Consider the following 27,759-nt stretch of genomic DNA (forward strand, 5'->3'; position numbering starts at 1 on the left):
TCATGCAGCGGCACAACTGCCGATAATGTTTATCGCGAGTGACCTATGACCTGGGCATGCGGAATACCGATCTCAGTTATTCAAATGCTGTATATGATTACAATACTGGGCAAACTTTATATTTTATACTTTTAAAGTTTCATACACAAAAAGGATTGATGACAATTTATTTTGACAAACATTAAAATGAAAATGTATTCAAATGCTGACTTTATTTTTATTCACTTTTTACTATATAATTTCAAAAAGTTTGTAAGTTTGATATTCTTCAGAATTGAGTTAACTTTATAAATCAAATATCTGGTGTTGTTTGAGTCCCTGGATGATGGTAAAGGAAGAGGTAAAAAGACAGGTGTTGTACTTTGTGTAGTTGCATGGAAAACTACCATAGGATGGGGAGTGACAGAAATGCGGACCCAGGAACTCACAAAGGGAGCAGTCCTTTCAAAACGATGAAAGGGGAAAGAAGAGGGATATTGGTCTGACAATAGAATCTTGTTGGAACTAATGGAAATTGCAAAGTGATGCTTGATTGAATGCAGACATTGATGGGGTGGTGATGAGGACCTGGTCTTAAAAGAAGACAAAGTTCTGGAATAACTCAGTGGTTCAAGCAGCATTTCTGGAGAACATAGGTAGGTGATGTTTCGAGTCGGGACCCATCTTCAGACCTTTTTCAAGCTCTCCTCCTCTCTCCGACAAGAGTCCTATGAGATCCTCCCTCACTCCGTGATTTCTGCTGCTCTCTTGCTCTGTGATGAAATCTTAACTCTGTTTACTTTACTTTTGAGATACAGCATGGAAACAGGCCCTTAGGTCCTTCGGGTCCATGCTGAACAGCGATCACCCCGTACACTAGCACTATCTTACACACTAGAAACAATTTTACAATTTTGCCGAAGCCAATTAACATACAAACCTGTAAGTCTTTGGAGTGTGAGAGGAAAGACTCGGAGTAAATCTACGCAGTCACAGGGAGAACGTACAAACTCCACACAAACATCATCCATAGTCGGGATCAAACCTGGGTCTCTGGCACTGTATGGCAGCAACTCTATCGCTGCTCCACTGTGCACGTTGCTGTTCTTACACAGAGCAGGAGAAAGGGGGAATGGAGAGATGTGGGTAATATACATGTTGCTGTCAAGGGCTCTGCCCATTTAGTAGAAAGGTAATCGAGGCCCAGGAAGTTTACAGGGCAGAAAAACCTTTGCAGGCCTCTAAATAGTAGCCAGGAAGTAGGGTGCAAGAAAGGCAATGGGTTCATAGGAGATTTCATTATGCAGGTAGACTGGAAAATCAGATTGGTACCAAACCTCAAGAAAGGGAATTTGTGGAGTGCCTACGGGATGGTTTCTTAGAGCAGCTTGTAGTTGAGCCTACCAGGGTAAAGGCAATTCTGGATTTGGTATAGTTGTAATGAACCGGATTTAATTAAGGAAGTTAAGGTAAAGGAACCACTGGGAGGTAGTGATCATAATATGATAAAATTCAACCTACAATTTGATAAGGAGAAGATGAAATTGGATATGTCCATATTTCTGTTGAGTAAAGGTGACTAAGGAGGCTTGAGGGAAGAGTTGGCTAAAGTTGATTGGAAAAGGACGCGAGCAGGAATGATGGTGGAACAGCAATGGCAGTAATTTCTGGGAATAATTCAGAACATGCAGTATCTTTGCATTCCAAAGATGAAGGAAGTTTCTAACAGGAGAATGAGGCGACCTTGGCTGACCAGGGAAGTCAAACATAGCATAAAACTATAAGGGAAGGCATATAACATTGCAAAGATTATTGGGAAGCTGGAGGATTGGGAAGCTTTAAACTAAAAAGGCAATGCGGGAGAAAAGACGAAACACAAACGTAAGCTAGCCAATAATGTAAATGAGGATAACATAAGTTCCTTCAGAAAAAATAAAGAGTAAAAAAGGGGCAAGAGTGGACGTTGGACCACTGGAAAATTATGCTGGAGCAGTGATAATGGGGAATAAAGAAATGGCAGATGAAATGAATAAATGTTTTGCTTCAGTCTCCATAGTGGAAAACATCAGCAACATGTTGGAAATTCAAGAGAGTCAGGGGGTGGAAGTTAGTGGAGTGACTATCACTAAAGAGAAGGAGCTTGGGAAGCTGAAAGGTCTGAGGGTGGATAAGTCACTCGGACTTGATGGAGTGCACACCAGGGTTCAGAAAGAGGTGGCTTTAGAGAGTGTGGAGGCAATAGTTGTGATCTTTCAAGAATCACAAGTCGGGGGTTGTTCCTAATGATTAAAAAATTGTAAATATTACTCCGCTGCATCAAAAGGTAGCCAGCATCATATAACACCCACACCAACCTAGTCAATGCTCTTAATTCACTGCTGCTATCGGGAAGAAGTTATAGGAGTCTAAGAACTGTGACCAGCAGGTTCAGAAATAACTTCTTGCCAATAATTTTTAGGTTATTGACCACTACAAACATCAACTAAACTTTGGATGAGGAACTTTGGGCTTTTCTTTTGTTTTTGCACTAATATTGGTTTTTTTATTATTGAACTTTTATTGTTTATTTATTATGTTATCTATTGAGTACTGTGTTTTGCAGATCTCCTTTTGTACTGCAAGTAAGAATTTCATTGTTCCGTTTCAGAACATATGACAAACACTTTTGTCTTGGAATCAAGGGATATGGGGAGAAGGCAGGCAAAGGTTACTGATTGTGGATGATAAGCCATGATCACTATAATGGCGGTGCTGGTTCGAAGGGCCAAATGGCCTCCTCCTGCACCTATGTTCTATGTTTCTATGAACATGAGAGGAAAATATTTCTTAATGTGAAAAAATGGGACCAATGTGGATGATTAGCTGTTGTTGTAGGAATGTAATTAAGGGGACAGCGAGCAAATCCATTTATAAGGAGAGTAAAAAGAGAGGAGACTATGTTTCATGTCTCCAGCAGAGAAAACAGCAGACACCAAGGAACTGCAGAAGGTGAAATCTTGAGTAAAACACAAAGTGCTGGAATAACTCAGCAGGTCAGGCAGCATCTGTGAAGGACATAGGCAATGTTTTGGGTCAAATTGAAGAAGGGGTCTGATCTGAGTGAACATTGGCGGTGGTTTCCCTTGGTGACTGAGGGCATGGAGCAGGGAAAAGTGTCATAGTGGCAGGTAAATAGTTAATCTTGAACTTAGTGACAAACTTAGTGAGGTGTGTTGCATTTTTATCGGAGGTGAGAGTGCCAAACGCTGGGAAGACCTATTTAAAGTTGTGAAGAAACGGAGAACATTAAATGAGTAGAATACAATAGACAATAGGTGCAGAAGTAGGCTATTCAGCCCTTCGAGCCAGCACCGCCATTCACTGTGATCATGGCTAATCATCACATTCAGTATACCGTTCCTGCCTTCTCACCATATCCCCTGACTCCGCTATCTTTATAGCTCTATCTAACTCTCTCTTGAAAGCATCCAGAGAATTGGCCTCCACTGCCTTCTGAGGCAGAGAATTCCACAGATTCACAACTCTCTGGGAGAAAAAGTTTTTCCTCATCTCTGTTCTAAATGCCCTTGCCCTTATTCTTAAACTGGTTCTGGACTCCCCCAACATCAGTTCTGGACTCCCCCAACATCGATTCTGGACTCCCCCAATATCGGGAACATACACTAGCAAGTCATGGTGTTGCAATACGCTGAAATTTGCAATTGTTTCCTGTTCATTTTATTCCAAAGAATTACCTTCATTAGACTGATGTCCGGTCTGAGTTACAATTTTGTGGTTTACATCACTAATGAAAGGATTGATTGAATCATGCAATGGTATAAAAGAGGCAGAGAAGCAGCAAATGTCCCACTGCTGTCTCTAGTCAAGATGAAGATTATTCAGATTCCAACTCTATTGATCCTGCTGAAAATTATACCTGTATTCACATTCCCATTGCCAGCTGATGATTTAGATTTGGCCACGGTATCTGAGGATTCAAAATTTTAACTTATTTTAACCTAAAAGTTTGAACAATGTATATTTTTGTATACTTGAGGAATGTTAATTAACATTTTGTGATTCCGATTTTCTAGCATTATCTTAAGGAATATTATAACTTTCAAGATGATTCTTCTGATGCTGTGAAAGGAAGCATAGCTGCTTTCAGAGCTAATGTTATGAAAATGCAAGAATTCTTTGGCCTCCATAAAACTGGAGAATTGGACTCTTCAACCCTGGGCATTATGAAGAGATCCCGATGTGGATTTCACGATCTTCTTCGATATAATCACGGCCCAGGCAACCTCAAATGGCAACATAAGAACCTGACTTATAGGTACGTTTTGTACTTCTCCAGTATTTTTTAGGGTACTTGGTAATAGCAAGCATATTTCTAATATGTTTCAATTAATTTCCGAAAAGAATCATCAATTATACATCACGTTTGAAACAGAGTGTTGTAAAGAATGCAATCAAAAATGCTTTCAAAGTGTGGGCTGATGTCACACCATTGACCATTACCAGCATTTCGAAGGGTGAAGCTGATATGATGATCTCCTTTCAATACAGAGGTAATTTAACAACATTTTTAAAATAGCCTAATTATGGATGTGCGATTACAACGTAATTGATTTATTTCCCTTTTCTTTCTTCCTGCACCTAGCACATGGTGATGGGTCTCCATTTGATGGACCTTCAAAAATTCTGGCCCATGCCTTTTCACCGGGAAAATACATTGGAGGCGACGTTCATTTTGATGTAGAGGAATCTTGGTCGATGAACAGAGAAGGTATAAGGTTTATATTGTTGAAGAATCTAGTCCATTGTAACCTGAGATTCAGCAAGTTACGTACTGGAAAGAAAGCAGTTATCATATTAAAATAATGTTTCCTCTTTCTAAAGATGGATCCCAATCCAAACTGAAACAGTCTGAAGAATGTTTCCGATCCAAAACACCCCCAGTCCATTCCTCCATCAGTTTGTTAAATGCTCAAATTCAAGTTCAAGAATGTGACCTTGAACTTGAGCATAAAACAAACTGCTAGAGGAATGTAACAGGTCAGGTAGCAGCTATGGACAGGCAGAGAAATGGACCAAGGTTTCAGCATCTGCAATCTCTTATGTCTCTTTTCAAATAACATTATATTTTAGATTTAACTTAGACCAAGTGCAGACCCGTTGGGTCTGTTCCCCCAAAGTGGGGTTGCGGGAAGAGGGGGGGGGGGGGGGGGGCAGGGGGGGACTGGGGGTCAGCATGTGGCGTCACACACACTAACTACCCCCCCCCCCCCACACCACACACACACTAACTACCCCCCCCCCATGCACACACACTAACTACCCCCTTGATATTATATTAATATTATTAATTTGCTCCTTTTACCCCATAACCGCCCTATCCACTGACGCATAGCCCCCAAATCGCAGGCGCGTCTAGAGAGGGGAGGGGGGGGTAGAGAGTGAGGGCAGAGAGAGAATGGGGAGAGACAGAGAGAAAGGGGCAGAGACAGAAGGGCAAGATACAGAGGGAAAGGGGGGAGGAGGAGAGGGAGGGTGGGTGAGGGGGAGGGGGGGGGAGGAGGAATCTGGGGATTCAAAATCTGGGGAAATAATTGACCAAATCTAGAGCGGAATGCATTTATGAAATCATGTTAAATCCCTACCGAAATTGTAAAAATCTTGAGAAATTTTTAGAGAAATACGTTTCGCATGCAAAATCACACACACACACACCGCGCACACACACACACAGAGTTTTAAAAGTATACTAGACCAAGTGCAGACCCGTTGGGTCTGTTGCTCCAAAGCACGGTTGCGGGGTGGAGGGGGGTGGTGGCCTGCCGACATCACACACACACACTAACCACCCCTCCCCCCCCCCCCCCCCCCCCCACACAATCACTCGTCACACCCCTTGATATTATCTTAATTTTATTAATTGGCTTATTTTATCCCATCTCCCCCCTATCCACTGATGAATAGCCCTCACCTCGCAGGTGCGTCTAGAGGGGGGGGGGGGGGGGACAGAGAGAGGGTGCACAGACAGAGTGGAAGAGAGAGAGAGGCAGAGAAAAAGATAAAGATCAAAGAGAGAGAGAGAGGGCAGAGAGAGATCGGCTGACAGGCGCTGCAAGTGGAAAAGGGATTTATTAAATCTTAAAATGTAAATAACTTAAAATACAACAATTTAAATGTTAAATATTAAAATGTATTCAGTTAAGTTCATTTTCGTTGTGTCTCTTGCTCCATGTTTTGTGTTTTTCCTCGTTGATCCTCGACATATTCAGTTATTTATTCTTGGGTCTCTTGCTCCCCTCTGTTTTATGTTCTTTCTCATTGATCCTCGAGACATTGTTTTTCTTGTCACGGCTGTTCATTAATTTTGTCTTGAATTCCTTTTTTTGGAGAAATTTCTAACGTTATTTCTTGTTGTGTCTTCATTCCTTCTATGAAGCCAATAACATATGAATAAAAAGGACAATTTTATTCATCAGTACTTACTGTTCTGAAAACAGGTGATCCTTCTCCAAGGAGTTTTCTAACTGGTTGGCTGTCTTTTAAAAGGAGGATTCAATAATAGTCTGCTAGGCAAAAAAGATAAAATGACAAAAGGGCCAAGAAAACAAAGGATGGTTATTTAACAGAAAAGAAGGAAAGATGGGCAGCGGTAGAGTTGTTGTCTTACAGCATCAGAGAATCAGGTTCAATCCTGGCTACGGATGCTGTCTGTACCGAGTTTCTACATTCTCCCTGTGACTGCATGAGCATTTTCTGGGTTTCCAGTTTCCTCCTCCATTCCAAAGGTATACATAATTGGTTTTGGTAGAATTATAAATTGCCCATGTATAGGCCAGTGTCAGTGTACGGGGTGATCGCTGGTCAGCGTGGGCCGATCGGCCTGTCTCCACGCTTTAAATCTAAGGTCGAAAGTCTAAAAGATGGAGTTGGAGGGGGGGTATGAATAGGAATTGCGTAATCATTGCCAGTAGTCAGAGCACAATAAATTATTTTTGACTGTGTTTTAAGGAATTGTCAAATTCATGCATATTATAAACTTATTTGTTCAATGTCTATGAAGGAGGGATGTCCCCATTCCTCTTCGGACCACCCTTATGCCACATATGCTCTGCTACTAAATTAAATGATCCTGGTAGTGGTTATGATCTCACAATACAGGTGACAATCGACTGGAAGCTCAGGTCTTGTTTTGGAATGGAGTCAATCAAAGCGTTCGGTATGTAGTCACCATCTGTGTGGAGGACACCATATTGTGTCACCATGTGAGGTCCTGTAGACATATGGACACCTACCCAATACATGTATGCCCCTCTTAACGCATTCAGCTTCCCGTGCATGCCCCTGTAGTAGATTGAATTCCAATTCAATAGGTAGATTTTTTTTTCTAGTTTAATTTAGTTCAGAGATACAGCGCAGAAACAGGCCCTTCTGCCCACCGAGTTCTCACCAACCAGTGATCCCCGCACATTAACACTATCCTACCACCAAGCCAATTAACCTACATACCTGTACGTCTTTGGAGTGTGGGAGGAAACCGAAGATCTCAGAGAAAACCCACACGGTCACGGGGAGAACGTACAAACTCCATACAGACAGCACCCATAGTCAGGATCGAACCCAGGTCTCCGGCGCTGCAAGCGCTGTAAAGCAGTAACTCTACCACTGCTCCACCATGCCACCCAGAATATTCAATGACATTAGCAATGGCTGAGCTCCAGCAGGGCAACATTCACCAAGAAATTAGTAGGATCCAGCTGACATCCAAAAGCCACAAGTCAGCAAGCCACAAGTCAGGAATGTTCTCCACTTGACTGGAGGAGTCCAGCAGTAACAACTTCTGAATAACTTGTCTATGGGATACCAAATCAGCCCACGTCATTGGTACCTCATGCACAATCTTAAATATTTATTCCATCCACTATTAACGCACGATAGCACCAGCGTGTGCTACGTATAACTTAATTTGGCTTGGTTATTCCATCATGTAGGAAGAAAATGTCATTTGGACACAAAGCTGCTGAAATATTCAAACTGGATCACAACAGGAAGTAGCATCTTGTCACAGCACTGTCATCACAAAGTTGGGGGAGATAACCTGAACAGAATGTCCCACATTTCCCACAAAACGCGGTCATAATTAGGGTTTCCATCACAATCAGTTTCACAACAAAAGTTGTCTGCAACAAGAACCAAGCTGTCCAGGTAATGCAGGTCAGTAACAGATGTGTATTAATTGTGCCTCGGTCATCAAGAAACAGGAGGGCCTCAGACCATATTGGTGGAAAAGAGAGTGGTGAAAGGATTGGTAGCCCATGGTAAAACAACGATGGCCTTGGTGAGCATACTGGAAACTGTTATAGTGGCAGAGCTTGAAGGGTCACGGATGTACATAGAACAGGCCAGGAACAAGCCCTGTGGCCTGCCATGTCTGCACTGACCATGATGCCAATTTTAAGACGAGGTCTGATGCATAAATCCTGGGAAATTACCACAATGTCATGCTCTAATCCTGGGCTAAGGAATACAGTTTGGGAACAAAGAAAGAAAAATACTTGAGAACAATGAAGGTGAGACTCCTGCTACAATACATACTTACACAGACATCCTAAATTCATTGACAGATGCAGAAATATCGTTGGCACTTCCACATGGAACAATTGCCTTTTTTAATCCATAAACCTTGGGGGAAGGGGGGGGGGAGAGAGTTGGAGGTGGGGAAATATTGCAATGAAACTGTTGGAATTTAAAGTCTTTACATAATTAAAATAAAAGTAACATCTAGAATAAACACACCTATTTAAAGTTACAGTCAGTGATTCTCCTCTCCATCGAAGGGTGCATTGCTTTGCAAACTTGTCCAGTGCAATGTTCAGATATCATGCATTGCAAAAATATAAGCTACTTACAATCTATTCTCACTGTTAAAAAGAACCCAGAATTGTTGTTCTGCTGAATGAATTTGGCGACATACTGCACCAGAATTACAGATTAACAATCTTTTGGGTCCTAAAAATATTAGTTTTATATTTATGTATTGTTATGCTAAGAAAATTATTATAAAGAGGGTTATATATTTTATTTTTTATTATGTTTTATTATGATATGGCATTTCAGTTTACATCTTAATCTCATACATTTTGCGTTCTCATCATGTTCTGTAAAAAGTTTAAAGTACCCTGTACCAGTTTAAAAATTGTTAATCTCACTATGAGAATATTTCCAAGTGTTCAGCTGATCCAGTTGCCAGTTGCCAAACATTGTGTAGAACGGGCAAGCAAAACTTGGAAAGGTGAAATCCACACCACGGCAATCAGTAAATGTCTGTGGGCAATAACAGGTACTATCATTTGGCATTATCTGCAAAATGAAAACTATTTAGAGAAAAATTGGGTTGAAAGTATAATAACGAAGAACATCGGTAAGTACATTTCTAACAAAGATGTATATGATCATAGCTTGAATATTAAAATATACTGGATAAAAACAATGTTTACCTTAATTTCTGCTTTTAACTTTGTTTGTTATATATTGTGACTTTATACTAATTACTTTTTTAACCTATCATTTTAATCTTCAGTAAAAAGACTGTTAACTGTTTTGGATGTATTTGCAGAATACAATCTTTTCTTAGTGGCTGCTCATGAAATTGGCCATGCTTTGGGAATGGGTCATTCTAAAGATGTGGGAGCTTTGATGTACCCCATTTACACATACATTGAACATCAAGATTTTGCACTGCCACTTGATGATGTTAAAGGAATTCAGGCACTGTATGGTAGGTTTTGATCTCCATTTTACTGCAGAAGCTATAACTAATAGTTTAAAGAACTGATTGAACAATATGCGCTTCAATTCATACCACAATCATCTCCCAAAGTTATATAAACTTAATTTTGTTATTTGAAATCAGGTAAACTGTGATTCCATTATATTCAAAATAAATTAATCTTTTCATTTGAAATATGTGAAGTTTTGTCTCCCACTGCAATAGCAGATGAATGAAAACTCACAAATCGATACATAAACTGTTTGCAATTTAACAAACTGCTGGCCAATCGTAAATAGCCAGCACCCAGTACAAATAATGGACATCTGTTTTCAACTCAGTAGTTATGTCAAGGTAAAGATAATCATTGGATTTGATTTGATTTGATTTGATATGCTGCCCTAGGCTCTTCAAATAAACGTGACCCAAAGCCACATCCAAAGACTCCAGAGAAATGTGACACCAGCCTGACCTTCGATGCAGCCTGCACATTGCGAGGAGAAAAAATTTACTTTAAAGACAGGTGGGAAATTCTGTGTGCACATTTCATCATTAACATTAACAATTTAATATTAATATTGAAAGGAAACTGGAAATCAGCAACAAAAAAGAAAGACAATTACAGATTGTTTAGTTTAGTTTGATTTAGTTTAGTTTAGTTTAGAAATACAGCATGGAAACAGGCCCTTCGGCCCATCGAGTCCGCGCCAATCACCAATCCTGGCACACTAACACACACCAGGGACAATTTACCATTTTACCAAGCCAATTAACCTACATTGTCTTTGGATGTGGGAGGAAAACCGAGCTCCCAGAGAAAACTCATGCGGTCACAGGGAGAACATACAAACTCCATACAGACAGCACACGTAGTCTGGGTCGAACCCGGGTCTCTGTCTCTGTAAGGTAACAACTGTACTACTGCGCTACTGTGCCGCCTCAATTGCCCCAAATGCCTTTACAGATTTTGCGAGTTAGCCCGTTGTTCCTAATACAATTTATATCAGCTGCATTTCCAACCAATTCCCTGCCAGTTGTCTCCTGAGAAAAAAGATTGGCTACATTTCTACAACGGTTTGCATGGTCTCTGCACCATGCAGCATATCACTGCAAAGGACTTTCAATTACCTCAAATGACATTGAGTTAGAAACAGAAACAGCTGCGGTTTTCTGATGCTCAGAGCTGTGATTTGCCCAGGAATCCTGTGAAACGAGGAAATATATGACATTAAGTTACCTTGCACCAGATTTTTGGAGGCACAAAATTCCCATTCATCCCTGACCATGTTTTACTATTCAATTCGATCAGGTTCATCTGAATGTTAAGACCATCTGATCCAATACCCTAAAATAACACACAAAATCACGTTTGGAATTTTCTATTAATTTAATCTCTCAAGAGTATGTTATCGAAAATGAAAGAATGGTGTCTACATTTTTTAATGGAGGCATCTGACAAAACTGATATATAAAGTGAATAACAACATTAACGCCATGGAATAAAGGAATAGGTTGCTCCATGGATAAAAAAAATGTCTCAAGGCTAGGGTCATGATATAGAGATGCATTTCAGATTGGAGGATAGTAGATGGTCAAGGTAAAATTTACAAAACAGAAAATAATTAATATGGTTTAAAGTGTGGAAGATAGAATTATTTGTCTAAATGTTTGCACATGGGACAGAGAAGTGGCAATACAATGTAATTTAAGTTGCATTTTGGCAAAAGAAGAGATAAAGTAGGTTAAATAGCAATATTTTGAAGGATTCGCAGGAACAGAAGAACCTCTAAGTGTTTACATAAATCTTTGAAAATGAAATGTTCAAAGGACAAATAAGGTGGAGAAACCCTAGGGTGACACAGTGACAATGGGCGGCACAGTCGTGCAGCGATAGAGTTGCTGCCTTACAGTGCCAGAGACCCGGGTTCAATCCTAACTATGGGTACTGTCTGTACGGAATTTGTATGCTTTCCCTGTGACCTCATGGGTTTTCTCTGGGTGCTCGGGTTTCCTCCAATACTCCAAAGAGACGTGCGGGTTTGTAGGTTAATTGTCTTCTGAAAAATTGTAAATTGTCGCTAGTGTGCAGGATAGTGCCGGTGTATAGGGTGACCGCACATTGGCATGAACTCTGTGGGCTGAAGGGCCCGTTTCTGCGCTGTATCTCTAAAGTCTAAAGTAAAATCTAAAATCTAAATCTAACATTTAGATCTAAAAAAGAGCGGAAATTCTTTTCTTTTAAAATCTTTTTATTAGTTTATTTCCAAAAAACAAAAACAAAACAAAAAAACAAAACAAAAAGAAAAATGATAAACACAACAATGATATTGATACATAGGGATCAGGATTACATTAATAACAGGTACAACCTAAATATGAGTCCAGTGTCAAAATACACACTGAATATAGACCTTCCGGTCTCTATCTAAATAGAGTTAAATGTTTAAAAGAAAACCTATATGTGTAGAAAAAAACAAAGATAAAACGAAAAAAAAGAAAAAAAGGAAAAAAGGAAGAAACAAGACTAAACTAAAAAAAAAAGCAAAACAGAATCTGAGCTGAGAATTTCAATAATTTAAGTCTGTTTGTCGTCAAGTCCGTTCCACCATATAGAGGTAAAATCATTTTTATAACGGTTGGAGAGGGAGCAATTTATGTTGTGTGAAAGTGTTGAATGAATTTTCCCCAAGTCTTATCAAATTTAACCAAGGGTTCAACAATGCCACTCTTGATTTTTTTCTAAATTTAAACATGATATCGTTACAGAGTACCAATGGAGTGTGGTCGGAGGGTTGGAGTCTTTCCATTTAAATAAAATAGATCTTCTGGTGATTAATGTGGTAAAAGCAATCAACCGATGGGCGGAACGGGACAAATGAATAAAATCTAACATTGGTAGCCCAAAAATTGCAGTAATAGGATGAGGTTGTAAATCAATACCTAAAACTACAGAAACAGTATCAGAAATTTATTTCCAATATTTTTCCAAGAGTGGGCCGGACCAAAACATATGGGTCAGTGAGGCCACTTCAGAGTTAGGATCTGTCACAGGTAGGATTTATATGACCATAAAAACGAGCTAACTTATCTTTTGATATATGAACTCTGTGACCACCTTGAATTATATCAGAGCGTGATACTGATAGAGAAATTTGGAGTTCTCTTTCCCAGTCATTCTTAATTTTATCAAATATATCTATTTGTAATTTTGAAATCAACTCATAAATAGTCGTTATTAATCCTTTCTGATAAAGGTTCAAATGTAAAAAAAATTCCAAAATTTCGGTTTGATTTGGTAGCGGAAAAAAGGGTAGAGTAGCCTTCAAAAAAATTGTAAATATCTAAAAAAGTGTGAATTAGGTAAATTATATTTATTGGAGGGTTGTTCGAAAGACATAAAACAACCATCCAAAAACAAATCCCGAAAAGCTACCAATCTCTTCCTCGTCCATAACAGAAAGGCTTGCTCAGTACTAGAAGGTTGGAAGAGAAAATTAGATAAGATATGACTCGATAAGCTAAAATCATTTAGTCCAAAAAACATACGAAATTGAAACCATATTCAAAACGTATGTCTTATTATCGGGTTAGTCGTATATTTATTCTATCTCGTAATTGTAAAAGGTAACGAGGCCCCTAGAATCGAAGCCAATGATAGCCCTTGTAAGGAATCACGTTCAAGATTTATCCATCCTGGGTATTGGGTATCTTCTAAATCTTTTGTCCAAAATGTTAAATAACGAACATTAACTACCCAATAGTAGAATCTAAGGTTCGGCAGTGCCAAACCACTGTCTTTTTTTGATTTCTGTAAGTATTTTTTACTTAGTCTGGAATTTTTATTCTGCCATATATATGCCATATATATGAAGAAATTTTGGAATCAATAATATCAGGGAAAGATTTGGCAATAAAAATTGGTATCGTCTGAAAAAAATACGAAAATTTAGGTAAAATTAACATTTTAATAGCATTGGTTCGGTCGATTAAAGTTGAGGACATTGGTGACCATTTAGTAAACTGTTGTTTGATATGGTCAATTAAAGGCATAAAATTAGCTTTAAATACATCCTTGTGTTTCTTGGTAATCTTAATACCTAAATAGGTAAAACTTTTGGTAGTCAATCTAAGTGGAAACTGTCCATAATTCGAAACTAGTTTATTTAATGGAAAAAGCTCACTCTCACTAAGATTTAGTTTATAACCAGAGAAACTACTAAATTGATTAATTAATGCTACTATTGCCAGAATAGATTTCTCAGGGTTAGAAATGAATAATAACAGATCATCTGCATAAAGAGATAGTGTGTCTTATTCCCGCGGATAATAGGGTGGAAATTCCTGGGGCTCTGATGGAGAGTTTTGCATCACCTTTAGCCACAAGTGACAGGATGGTAGCTAATGTCCCCATATTCAAGAAGGGTGTCAAGCCAGGAAACTACAGGTGTGAGCCTTATGTCATTAGCAGGTAGACTATTGCAAAATATTTTGCAGGGATAGGATTAATAATTACCGGGAAAGGCGGAAACTGATTAGGGGGTCTATGCATTGTTTTGTGCATAGGAAATTCTGCCTCGCAAATCTGGATTTTTTTTTAGGAGGTTACTAAGGAAAATAATGCATGCAAGGTGGTTTACATGGTATACATAGACTTTAGCAATGCTATGAAATACTGGAATTGCACAGTTCCATATCATGTGCCTGCATTCTTTGGGCTCCACCCACTGTGGTGGATGTTTGTGTTAAAACATTTTATTGTGTTTTTGTGTGTTCTTTTTCATTGTACACTGCTGGCAAATTCATTTCACTTGCACTTTATGTGCAAGTGACGAATAAAACTGATATTGATATTTACTGCAGGATTTCCTTCCCCATTTTTTTTTAATGTACTCTGCAACCTCAAATGCAGCACAGTGGAAAATACAACTTCCACTCTGACAGCATTAACTTGTTTCTTTTACTGATACTATTGGACTTATTTCTCTTTCTGGAAATCTGGTAACTTACTGTTAACAATACATAAACAAGATGATGTTAACATTCACATTATGAATGAACATGTACTGTTTCTAAAACAACTTTAAGCAGTTAAGAGAAGAGTGCTATTTTCACAGCTTCAGAAACATGAGAATGATAATCAAATATCAATGATAAAAAATGTCTGCATGGCATTAATCTTTGTAATTTTGGTTTAGGTTTCTTTGGCGTTTCCACCCATACACTCGAATGACAGAAATATCTGCGATCAGTACTCTCTGGCCATTTCTCCCATCTAAAATTGATGCTTCCTTTGAAGACAACATTTTGAACCTAGTTATATTTTTCCATGGTTAGTCATTTCTCTTTCAAGTTTCTCGTAACAGTGCTTTTGTAAATATTGGGAACTTTGTATTCATGGCTCAGTATAGGGCATATTTAAGCCTGGAATGGAGCAGGGAGAATACTGAGAGCCACAATGTTTCTTATTACATGGACCAGATGCTAGTTCCTCTAATCCCCCACAGACCAGAGACCGAGATTGAATAAAAACATATAGCAAAACAGACAGACAATTAAAATAGGGCACAGCAAGCCAACTGAGTGGAGTGTTGGGTAAAGCAGATATGGACTTCTCCACTCTCCTTATGCATTCCAATCTCACACCTTTTGAATGCAGAAGGGCTTTCTGTGAAGCAGAGCTGTGTACCCAGGCGTGTAGTCAATGACATTTATATACTATTCAAACTGTAGTCAGTCATTTAAAAAGGTATTAAAAAAGTACATTTAATACCCTAAAATTAAAGAATTCTATTACTTATCTGCATTCATCATTAGAAAGAACATTTTCAAACAGCCAACCCTAGCATAAAAGATGAGATGTAAAGTGCATGTGACCACTGCCCTGAGAACAGTAGACCTCCATTATGGGACTCCCAGATTGTCTCAGACCTTCAAGGTTGTCCATGTATGTGCAGAAGTCCAAGGAGAGCTGAGCCACAAAAAAGCTGACAGAAAGCACCTCCCTGTGGAACAGCTGGCTGTCCTTCAGTTTGATATGGCACGTTAAATTTTGAATGAGGTATGCAATGTTTCATACAATATAATCTCAAAATCTGTTTAATGTTTTATACATTTGGACAGGAACAAAATACTGGGTCGTCAATGGATATGACCTTGTATCAAGAATTCCTGGGTCTATATATGAGTTTGGTTTTCCTGAAACTGTTAAGAAAATTGATGCAGCTGTGCAGATATATAATATTCAAAAGACTTTCTTCTTTGTGGGAGACAAATGCTGGAGGTATGAAATTTAACTTTCTGTAAATATTCCAGTAGAAGTATTAAGCATCCTTGCTCAGTTAATTGGATGATGATCTTTTTCATATTAGTTACAATGAAAGGGAAGGAAGGATGGATAAAGGATATCCAAAGTTGATAGAAGATGAATGGCATGGTATTTCTGGCCCTGTGGATGCTGCTCTTCAAGAAAATGGTATGTATCATAGTGTTTGTTTCAACAGACTCTAATGGAGTGGCACGGTAACGCAGAGGTAGAGTTACCTCCTTACAGTGCTTACAGCGCCAGAGACCCAGGTTCGATCCCGACAATGGGTGGTGTCTGTGCGGGGTTTGTACATTCTCCCTGTGACCACGTGGGTTTTCTCCGAGATCTTTGGTTTCCTCCCACACTTTCCACACATACAGGTTTGTAGATTAATTGGCTTGCTATAGATGTAAATTGTCGCCAGTGCGTGTAGGATAGGATTAGTGTGCGGGGATCGCTGGTCGGTGTGCGGAAGGACCTGTTTTCACGCTGTATCTCTAAACTAAACTAGTTACTTATAACATTTAATTAGTTATCTGATCAAGAAAATGTTTAGCTTAGTCATAAAAATTCTGTGGCCTTGTTTTGGGCCAATTTTAATTTAGTTTAGTAACTTTTAGTGGATGATAGATAACGTTTCAATCATTTTCTTTTTTGATATTTTTATGTTTATATAATGCCAAGAAATTAGACTCAATGCATTACTGTTTCCGTACACAAAATCCTCAAACTGTACTTGGTATATTTTCAACCTATCATCTGGTCATAAGATTGATATTGAAAATCAGTAGCAAATTTTAGAACATTTCCAAATTTTCTTCAAATTTTAGAGGAAAAATAGTTTTCTGCAATGAGCAAGATAATGCTATTTCCATGCTGGACAACATGTTGAATAACTATGCCAATGGTATACCATCTTCATGGGAACACATAACAAACAGCTATCATTATGTCCATTAATGTGGAAATAGTACATAAAAATCATAACATCATAATGTGCAGAAGTTCCTCAAAGAATTAAAAAAAAAGAACATGCTACTGACAAATGTGGTGCTCAATTTCTGTAATACTTGTAAACATGATAATAATAATCAAATCAAGTATCCATCATTCATTTGTTACTGTTAATTTCACATGTAATCTGTTGCATCTGATATAACTGCACCTTTTATGTACAGCAAGTCTCTCAAATGTCTTGGAAGCTGCTGAAGTGAATTCCAAAAAAACAACTCTAGAGCCCTTTGAGAAAAACTTGGGTTATATTTGTGTGCTGATTTTCAAACTAATTAGCATTGTTTTTTTTCCAGATTTAATTTATTTCTTCAATCAATACACAACATTTCATTATGACTACAAAGACAAGCGAGTCGTTAATATTGCATATGCAAGTTCACAAGTCTGCAATTAATCAACACAATTGCTCCACTTCTTGAGAAAAATCTGAATTATGTTGAGGATTCATAAAACATAACATTGTTTTAGCTTCTGCCTTTGCAATTTCAATATATTTTATTCTGCAACTAATCATATCCATTAATATTTGCTGAATAAATTTGAGCTACTTCCTTATTGCATTTCTATAATATACTAATAGTTAATGAACGTTGTAACAATTCAAGAAAATTAAAGCTCAATACATTGTACCTCCATTCATGCTAATTTCTAGTCATTGAAAATTGCAATTGATGGGAAACGTTTATTAGTGATACTCCCCTCATCAACATAAACATCAGGAAGAGTAATAAAACACATATTGCTGGAGAAACTCAGCAGGTTAGGCAGCATCTCTGGAGGGAATGGACAGGCAACATTTTGGGTCGGAACCCTTCTTCAGTCTGATTGTAGGGGGTGAGATACCTGGAATGGAGGTGGGGGCGGGACAAAGCCTGACAAGTGACAGGTGCCTGCAGGTGAAGGAGGTTTTTTGGCAGATGGGTATATATGGTTTAGAGATGTAAAGGGAGACAAACAGATGTCAGATAAGGAGAGGATTTAAATGTAGAGGGAGGGATATACGTGAAAGTGGATCGGGGCAGGAAGGGGGGCTGGATAGTGGGTGAAATGAATGCAGACCGGGGTGGGGGCAAGGGAAAGTGAGGGGGGTGCATAAAGAGAGGTGTTACCTAAAATTGGAGAATTCAATGTTCATGCCATTGGGTTGTAAGCTACCCTATCCAAATGGAATATGTGGTGCTGTTTCTCTCTCCACCAGGATGATGTATGCCTTTCATCAAAAGTTGCACATTATATTTTATACCCATGACAATTTTCTCAGATGGATTCTTTATAGGCTGGCTAATGCCTACACTTGTCCACGTAACTCAGCAAAATAGGCAGCATTTTCTGTTATTATTTCAGATTTCCAGTATCTGTGATTTTGGTTTTCATTTTCAATTTTGTATTCAGAGATATATTTAGAATGCCCAAGAGGGCAGATTAGACCTAGGTTCAAAATCTCATTCAAACAAAATTGGAAATGGCACCTGTCATTTTCACTGAAATCCTAGCCTAATCACATGTTCACGAATCTTGGGGAGGGCTTGAACCCAGATCTTTCTGATTCATAATTGAGAGAACATCTACTGAGAACGAAGGCTGATGTCAATGTAAAATTATACTCAATCGTATTGAATAACACACCTACCATAAAATCCAAATGCTATCCTTTCACCTTCAAAGACATTTGAAAAGTAAGCCTTTGACTTTTCTAATCTTTCTTTTTCTTATATAGAAACATAGACATAGAAACATAGAAATTAGGTGCAGGAGTAGGCCATTCGGCCCTTCGAGCCTGCACCGCCATTCAATATGATCATGGCTGATCATCCAACTCAGTATCCCGTACCTGCCTTCTCTCCATACCCCCTGATCCCCTTAGCCACAAGGGCCACATCTAACTCCCTCTTAAATATAGCCAATGAACTGGCCTCAACTACCCTCTGTGGCAGAGAGTTCCAGAGATTCACCACTCTCTGCGTGAAAAAAAGTTCTTCTCATCTCGGTTTTAAAAAGATTTCCCCTTTATCCTTAAGCTGTGACCCCTTGTCCTGGACTTCCCTAACATCGGGAACAATCTTCCTGCATCTAGCCTGTCCAACCCCTTAAGAATTTTGTAAGTTTCTATAAGATCCCCTCTCAATCTTCTAAATTCTAGAGAGTATAAACCAAGTCTATCCAGTCTTTCTTCATAAGACAGTCCTGACATCCCAGGAATCAGTCTGGTGAACCGTCTCTGCACTCCCTCTATGGCAATAATGTCCTTCCTCAGATTTGGAGACCAAAACTGTACGCAATACTCCAGGTGTGGTCTCACCAAGACCCTGTACAACTGCAGTAGAACCTCTCTGCTCCTATACTCAAATCCTTTTGCAATGAAAGCTAACATACCATTCGCTTTCTTTACTGCCTGCTGCACCTGCATGCCTACCTTCAATGACTGGTGTACCATGACACCCAGGTCTCGCTGCATCTCCCCCTTTCCCAATCGGCCACCATTTAGATAATAGTCTGCTTTCCTTTTTTTGCCACCAAAATGGCTAACCTCACATGAATCCACATTATACTGCATCTGCAAACATTTGCCCACTCACCCAGCCTATCCAAGTCACCCTGCAGTCTCCTAGCATCCTCCTCACAGCTAACACTGCCCCCCAGCTTAGTGTCATCCGCAAACTTGGAGATATTGCCTTCAATTACCTCATCCAGATCATTAATATATATTGTAAATAGCTGGGGTCCCAGTACTGAGCCTTGGGGTACCCCACTAGTCACTGCCTGCCATTGTGAAAAGGACTCGTTTACTCCTACTCTTTGCTTCCTGTTTGCCAGCCAGTTCTCTATCCACATCAATACTGAACCCCCAATGCCTTGTGCTTTAAGTTTGTATACTAATCTCTTATGTGGGACCTTGTCGAAAGCCTTCTGGAAGTCCAGATACACCACATCCACTGGTTCTCCCCTATCCACGCTACTAGTTACATCCTCGAAAAATTCTATAAGATTCGTCAGACATGATTTACCTTTCGTAAATCCATGCTGACTTTGTCCAAGGATTTCACCACTTTCCAAATGTGCTGCTATCCCATCTTTAATAACTGACTCTAGCAGTTTCCCCACTACCGATGTTAGACTAACTGGTCTGTAATTCCCCATTTTCTCTCTCCCTCCCTTCTTAAAAAGTGGGGTTACATTTGCTACCCGCCAATCTTCAGGAACTACTCCAGAATCTAAAGAGTTTTGAAAGATTATTACTAATGCATCCACTATTTCTGGAGCTACTTCCTTAAGTACTCTGGGATGGGTACAAGAGCAGAGGGGCAGGGGGATGGGTACAAGAGCAGAGGGGCAGGGGGGGTGTAAAATGAAGGTAGAAGCAATAGGTAGCAAGGTGAAAAGTAAAAGTGGCAGGCAGACAAAACCAGGGCAAAAATCAAAAAGGGCCACTTTTCAACATAATTGTATAAGGGATAAGAGCGTTGTAAAAACAAGCCTGAAGGCTTTGTGTCTCAATGCAAGGAGTATTCGTAATAAGGTGGATGAGTTGAACGTGCAGATAGCCATTAATGATTATGATATAGTTGGGATCACGGAGACATGGCTCCAGGGTGACCAAGGCTGGGAGCTGAACATCCCGGGATATTCAATATTCAGGAGGGATAGAGAGAAAGGAAAAGGAGGTGGGGTAGTGTTGCTGGTTAGAGAGGAGATTAACGCAATGGAAAGGAAGGACATTAGTTTGGAGGATGTGGAATCGGTATGGGTAGAGCTGCGAAACAATAAGGGGCAGAAAACGCTGGTGGGTGTTGTGTACAGGCCACCTAACAGTAGTAGTGAAGTTGGGGATGGCATCAAACAGGAAATTAGAAATGCTTGCGACAAAGGCAAAGCAGTTATAATGGGTGACTTCAATCTACATATAGATTGGGTGAATCAAACTGGCAGGGGTGCTGAGGAAGAGGATTTCTTGGAATGTATGCGGGATAGTTATCTAAACCAACATGTAGAGGAACCAACGAGAGAGCTGGCTATTTTAGACTGGGTATTGCGTAATGAGGGAGGGTTAGTTAGTAGTCTTGTTGTGCGTGGCCCCTTGGGCAAGAGTGACCATAATATGATTGAGTTCTTCATTAGGATGGAGAGTGACATTGTTAATTCAGAAACAATGGTTTTGAACTTAAAGAAAGGTAACTTTGAGGGTATGAGACGTGAATTGGCCAAGATTGACTGGCAATTAATTCTAAAAGGGTTGACGGTGGATATGCAATGGAAGGCATTTAAAGACTGCATGGATGAACTACAAAAATTGTTCATCCCAGTTTGGCAAAAGAATAAATCAGGGAAGGTAGTGCATCCATGGATAACAAGGGAAATCAGGGATAGTATCAAAGCAAAGGATGATGCGTACAAACTAGCCAGAAAAAGCAGCATACTGGAGGACTGGGAGAAATTCAGAGACCAGCAGAGGAGGACGAAGGGCTTAATTAGAAAAGGAAAAATGGATTATGAAAGAAAACTGGCAGTGAACATAAAAACTGACTGCAAAAGATTTTATAGATATGTGAAAAGAAAGAGATTAGTTAAAACAAATGTAGGTCCCTTGCAGTCAGAAACAGGTGAGTTGATCATGGGGAACCAGGATATGGCGGACCAATTGAATAACTACTTTGGTTCCGTCTTCACTAAGGAAGACATAAATGATCTTCCGGAAATAGCAGGGGCCCGCGGGTCAAAGGAGGTGGAGGAATTGAGTGAAATCCAGGTTAGTCGGGAAGTGGTGTTGGGTAAATTGAATGCCGATAAATCCCCAGGGCCAGATAGGCTGCATCCCAGAGTACTTAAGGAAGTAGCTCCAGAAATAGTGGATGCATTAGTAATAATCTTTCAAAACTCTTTAGATTCTGGAGTAGTTCCAGAGGATTGGCGGGTAGCAAACATAACCCCACTTTTTAAGAAGGGAGGGAGAGAGAAAACGGGGAATTACAGACCAGTTAGCCTAACATCGGTAGTGGGGAAACTGCTAGAGTCAGTTATTAAAGATGGGATAGCAGCACATTTAGAAAGTGGTGAAATCATTGGACAAAGTCAGCATGGATTTACGAAAGGTAAATCATGTCTGACGAATCTTATAGAATTTTTCGAGGATGTAACTAGTAGCGTGGATAGGGGAGAACCAGTGGATGTGGTGTATCTGGACTTCCAGAAGGCTTTCAACAAGGTCCCACATAAGAGATTAGTATACAAACTTAAAGCACATGGCATTGGGGGTTCAGTATTGATGTGGATAGAGAACTGGCTGGCAAACAGGAAGCAAAGGGTAGGAGTAAACGGGTCCTTTTCACAATGGCAGGCAGTGACTAGTGGGGTACCGCAAGGCTCAGTACTGGGACCCCAGCTATTTACAATATATATTAATGATCTGGATGAGGGAATTGAAGGCAATATCTCCAAGTTTGCGGATGACACTAAGCTGGGGGGCAGTGTTAGGTGTGAGGAGGATGCTAGGAGACTGCAAGGTGACTTGGATAGGCTGGGTGAGTGGGCAAATGTTTGGCAGATGCAGTTTAATGTGGATAAATGTGAGGTTATCCATTTTGGTGGCAAAAACGGGAAAGCAGACTATTACCTAAATGGTGGCCGATTGGGAAAGGGGGAGATGCAGCGAGACCTGGGTGTCATGGTACACCAGTCATTGAAGGTAGGCATGCAGGTGCAGCAGGCAGTAAAGAAAGCGAATGGCATGTTGGCTTTCATAGCAAGAGGATTTGAGTATAGGAGCAGGGAGGTTCTACTGCAGTTGTATAGGGTCTTGGTGAGACCACACCTGGAGTATTGCGTGCAGTTTTTGTCTCCAAATCTGAGGAAGGACATTATTGCCATAGAGGGAGTGCAGAGAAGGTTCACCAGACTGATTCCTGGGATGTCAGGACTGTCTTATGAAGAAAGACTGGATAGATTTGGTTTATACTCTCTAGAATTTAGGAGATTGAGAGGGGATCTTATAGAAACTTACAAAATTCTTAAGGGGTTGGACAGGCTAGATGCAGGAAGATTGTTCCCGATGTTGGGGAAGTCCAGGACAAGGGGTCACAGCTTAAGGATAAGGGGGAAATCCTTTAAAACCGAGATGAGGAGAACTTTTTTCACACGGAGAGTGGTGAATCTCTGGAACTCTCTGCCACAGAGGGTAGTTGAGGCCAGTTCATTGGCTATATTTAAGAGGGAGTTAGATGTGGCCCTTGTGGCCAAGGGGATCAGAGGGTATGGAGAGAAGGCAGGTACGGGATACTGAGTTGGATGATCAGCCATGATCATATTAAATGGCGGTGCAGGCTCGAAGGGCCGAATGGCCTACTCCTGCACCTAATTTCTATGTTTCTATGTTTCTATGATGCAGCCTATCTGGCCCTGGGGATTTATCGGCCTTTAATCCATTCAATTTACCCAACACCACTTCCCGGCTAACCTGGATTTCACTCAATTCCTCCAACTCCTTTGACCCGCGGTCCCCTGCTATTTCCGGCAAATTATTTATGTCTTCCTTAGTGAAGACGGAACCAAAGTAGTTATTCAATTGGTCCGCCATATCCTTGTTCCCCATGATCAACTCACCTGTTTCTGACTGCAAGGGACCTACATTTGTTTTAACTAATCTCTTTCTTTTCACATATCTATAAAAACTTTTGCAGTCAGTTTTTATGTTCCCTGCCAGTTTTCTTTCATAATCTATTTTTCCTTTCCTAATTAAGCCCTTTGTCCTCCTCTGCTGGTCTTTGAATTCCTCCCAGTCCTCCGGTATGCTGCTTTTTCTGGCTAATTTGTACGCATCATCCTTCGCTTTGATACTATCCCTGATTTCCCTTGTTATCCATGGATGTACTACCTTCCCTGATTTATTCTTTTGCCAAACTGGGATGAACAATTTTTGTAGTTCATCCATGCGGTCTTTAAATGTCTTCCATTGCATATCCACCGTCAACCCTTTTAGAATTAATTGCCAGTCAATCTTGGCCAATTGACGTCTCATACCCTCAAAGTTACCTTTCTTTAAGTTCAGAACCATTGTTTCTGAATTAACAATGCCACTCTCCATCCTAATGAAGAACTCAACCATATTATGGTCACTCTTGCCCAAGGGGGCACGTACAACAAGAATTGCTAACTAACCCTTCCTCATTACTCAATACCCAGTCTAAAATAGCCTGCTCTCTCGTTGGTTCCTCTACATGTTGATTTAGATAACTATCCCGCATACATTCCAAGAAATCCTCTTCCTCAGCACCCCTGCCAATTTGATTCACCCAATCTATATGTAGATTGAAGTCACCCATTATAACCGTTTTGCGTTTGTCGCACGCATTTCTAATTTCCTGTTTGATACCATCTCCAACTTCACTACTACTGTTAGGTGGCCTGTACACAACACCCACCAGCGTTTTCTGCCCCTTAGTGTTTTGCAGCTCTACCCATACCGATTCCACATCCTCCAAACTAATGTCCTTCCTTTCCATTGCATTAATCCCCTCTCTAATCAGTAACGCTACCCCACCTCCTTTTCCTTTCTGTCTATCCCTCCTGAATATTGAATATCCCTGGATGTTCAGCTCCCAGCCTTGGTCACCCTGGAGCCATGTCTCCGTGATCCCAACTACATCATAGTCATTAATAGCTATCTGCACATTCAACTCATCCACCTTATTACGAATGCTCCTTGCATTGAGACACAAAGCCTTCAGGCTTGTTTTTACAACACTCTTACCCCTTACACAATTATGTTGAAAAGTGGCCCTTTTTGATTTTTGCCCTGGTTTTGTCTGCCTGCCACTTTTACTTTTCACCTTGCTACCTATTTCTTCTACCCTCATTTTACACCCTTCGGTCTCTACGCTCACACATTTAAGAAACCCTTTCCCTTTAACTCCATCCTCCACTGTCCCATTCAACACCCCACCCCCCTTATTCAGTATATCTGGATATCTATTACTTCATCATTTTTATTCATTATTTTTGAAAACTGCTTTAGTACATTTATTTTATATCTTCAAAGCATTTAGTGCATTCAAGAATGATAAATTTAAAAAAGGACATATAGACATTAAACATTTCATTTTAAGTTTCTCACTTGAGATAAACACTATCAAGTTGTATTATCTACCATAAAAAGCAAAAAAAAAACATTTGTAACAACAGTTAACATTACAAACAGTTCTTTAAGTCTCTTTGTTTCTGTTTCTATGTTTATAGCTAATATTTTAATATAGTGGGATTTATTTTAAAAGACTTGTATGAAGCAGCATTATTGCGTTAATCAGTGTAATGTTACTGCTTCACTGAATTGATAGGGGCCAGTCTTATGTACTTTGCACTATCTGAATTGGATCAGTCCTATTCTGATGCTTAACTCAGTATGGTGTTATCTTCAAATTTGACCACCTTTTGTTGTGCTTCTGAGACAGATACCTGTTCAGACCATTTCACATAACAAAGAAGGAGGCCATTTGGCTCGGGTCATGTCAACAAATGGGGTTTGAATTGATGGATCAGTAGTCCCCTGTGCCTATTTCCTTCGCTCCATAGATGCTGCTGCACCCGCTGAGTTTCTCCAGCATTTTTGTGTACTGTCCCGTGAATGTAACTTTGAGTGACTGTCCATTGCACAGTATGGAAATGCACCAGGATTATGTAAATGGCTCAGCGCAGGATAATGAGATAACCACACAATCTATTTCACTGCTGGTTTGAGAGATGAACATTGACACAAGGAGAATGTCACTGCTTTTCTCCAATAAGTGCTGTGCCAACTGCGATATTGACATAGGATTGATGAAGATAGTTTTCATGTATTTTTAAAGGTAGCTCATTCAACAATGGAATGTGAAGATAGACACAAACAGCTGGAGTAACTCAGCGGTTCAGACAGCATCTCTGGAGAAAAGGAATAGGTGACGTTTCGGGTCGAGACCCTTCTTCAAAAACGCCACCTATTCCTTTTCTCCGGAGATACTGTCCGACCCGCTGAGTTACTCCAGTTTTTTGTGTCGATCTTCAGTTTAAACCAGCATCTGCAGTTCCTTCCTGCACGTGGAGTGTGATGCTTCTGCTTCACTGAATTGATGGGGATCCAGTCTTGTAATCGTGAAGAGATACTGATGCAACATGAATTTAAAATAGTGTTTAAGAAGGAACTGCAGATGCTGGAGAATCTAAGGTACACAAAAAAGCTGGAGAAACTCAGCGGGTGCAGCAGCTTCTATGGAGCGAAGGAAATAGGCTTCCTTCGCTCCATAGATGCTGCTGCACCCGCTGAGTTTCTCCAGCTTTTTTGTGTACCATGAATTTAAAATATGCGAGTTGTGCCAGACGTTGTCCGTGAGGTGGGTGGGTTGGTAGGTAACTCAATACCAACGCACCGTGGCCTGAAAGTCTCACCACATCATATCTACACCAAAGATCTTTGATCTACACGGTCACCCAGTTTGATGGCGTCAACCCATGGGGGGAGCAGCCAATGAGGGAGCGGCGGCAGCGGCAGCGGCGGCGGCGAGGCGAGGCGACTCTCGCGACAAGCGGCGCCTGCGAGGGAGGAGGAAGGGAGGAGGGAGCGGCGCCGCCTGCGGAATGAAAGAGGAGAAAGAGAACAAGGGGCGAGAGCGACGGGTGGAGATTCAGTTCCGAGAGCGGGAGGAGGGCGAGAAGCGCAAAGAGAAGGATGAGAAAAAAGAAGTGCTCACCAAGGTGGGTGTGTGGAGGTGGCGGCGCCCGCGTCTCTGACCCTCGAGCTCCGACCGTTATTTTTCGGATGGAGAGCGTGCCGGGGTCTCCATGGTGACGCGGGAGTTAATGTAATTTCTCTCGGGGAGCTTGGACCCCAGCGGTGTGAACATTCATTTCATTACCTTCAAGTGACCATTGCATCTCCTCTCCCTCCATCCCAATTCTCCGACCAGTTTCGCCGTCCTGATTAATGTTATTGTTTGTACACCTCGGTGTCACCTTCCTCTCAGCCAACAATGAACCATTCTACATTTCCTTCATTATGGTCTGATTTGATCTAAGACAGACATTAAAAAAAAAGCTGGGATAACTCAGCGGGTCAGGCAGCACCTTTGGAGAATAGAAATGGGTGACGTTTCGGGTCGAGATCCTTTTTCAGTCTCCATTTCTTCTCTCCAGAGATGCTGCCTGTCCCATTGAATTTCTCCAGCATGTTGCGCCTATCTTCGGTGTAAACCAGCATCTGCAGCTTTTCCCTGCACATTTTGTCTGCTTTGATCTGTGTTTTCACATCTTATCCCCTCCACATCTCTGGTCTCCCTCTCCCCTGACTCTCAGTCTGATGAAGGGTCTCGACCAGAAAGGTCACCCGTTTCTTCTATCAAGAGATGCTGCCTGTGCCGCTGGGTTACTCCAGCATTTTCTGTCTATCTTCAATTAAATCGGCGAAGCGGGCGCTGGCGCTGCTGGGCGGCTGCAGCTGTGACCCACAGACGCTCCTCCTTGAAGCCACCCCAACCTGCCCTGACATCGCCGGTGCAGACATTTTCCAACGAAATGACGGGGAAGCGTGTATTGTTATTCCATGGAGACACAATCAATGCTGGTTAATTCAACTAAAAGGAACAAAGCGATGGAATAACAGCGGGGATTTAAAAAAAAAACCTGCAGATAGAAACATATAAACTGCAGATGCTAGTTTTTGCACCGAAGATAGACGCAA

The 27,759-nt window shown here is 40.5% G+C and overlaps 2 protein-coding genes and 1 long non-coding RNA gene across 9 annotated transcripts in view; 2 read left to right on the forward strand and 1 right to left on the reverse strand.

The window, feature by feature from the left end:
* Positions 1-247: 247 nt before the first annotated feature.
* LOC129698148 (collagenase 3-like) lies at positions 248-17,694 on the forward strand. Its single transcript, XM_055637071.1, has 10 exons — positions 248-3,942; positions 4,053-4,294; positions 4,381-4,529; positions 4,622-4,747; positions 9,590-9,751; positions 10,148-10,265; positions 14,938-15,071; positions 15,863-16,022; positions 16,111-16,214; positions 17,354-17,694. Exons 1-10 carry the CDS (start codon positions 3,787-3,789, stop codon positions 17,452-17,454), a joined length of 1,452 nt encoding a protein of 483 aa, XP_055493046.1. The 5' UTR covers positions 248-3,786; the 3' UTR covers positions 17,455-17,694.
* On the reverse strand, positions 5,985-27,708 carry LOC129698149 (uncharacterized). Of its 2 annotated transcripts, XR_008723623.1 has the most exons (4): positions 26,774-27,708; positions 10,871-10,945; positions 6,460-6,539; positions 5,985-6,353 (listed from the first exon to the last, which is right to left on the reverse strand). It is a non-coding gene; the product is annotated as an uncharacterized LOC129698149 (long non-coding RNA). The 2 variants fall into 2 exon arrangements; XR_008723624.1 differs by lacking the exon at positions 10,871-10,945 and having other exon boundaries at positions 26,774-27,538.
* upf3a (UPF3A regulator of nonsense mediated mRNA decay) overlaps positions 26,596-27,759 on the forward strand; it is a 36,939-nt gene continuing 35,775 nt past the window's right edge. For 4 of the 6 annotated variants that reach the window (XM_055637065.1, XM_055637070.1, XM_055637066.1 and 1 more), the window contains exon 1: positions 26,596-26,777. In XM_055637065.1, the coding sequence (XP_055493040.1) occupies positions 26,661-26,777 (117 nt within the window). In that variant the 5' untranslated portion in view covers positions 26,596-26,660. The remainder of the gene's footprint in view (positions 26,778-27,759) is intronic. The other 2 variants (XM_055637068.1, XR_008723622.1) reach the window with 2 other exon arrangements.

The sequence above is a fragment of the Leucoraja erinacea genome, chromosome 6 (genome assembly GCF_028641065.1).
Source record: "Leucoraja erinacea ecotype New England chromosome 6, Leri_hhj_1, whole genome shotgun sequence".
Classification (NCBI taxonomy): Eukaryota; Metazoa; Chordata; class Chondrichthyes; order Rajiformes; family Rajidae; genus Leucoraja; species Leucoraja erinaceus.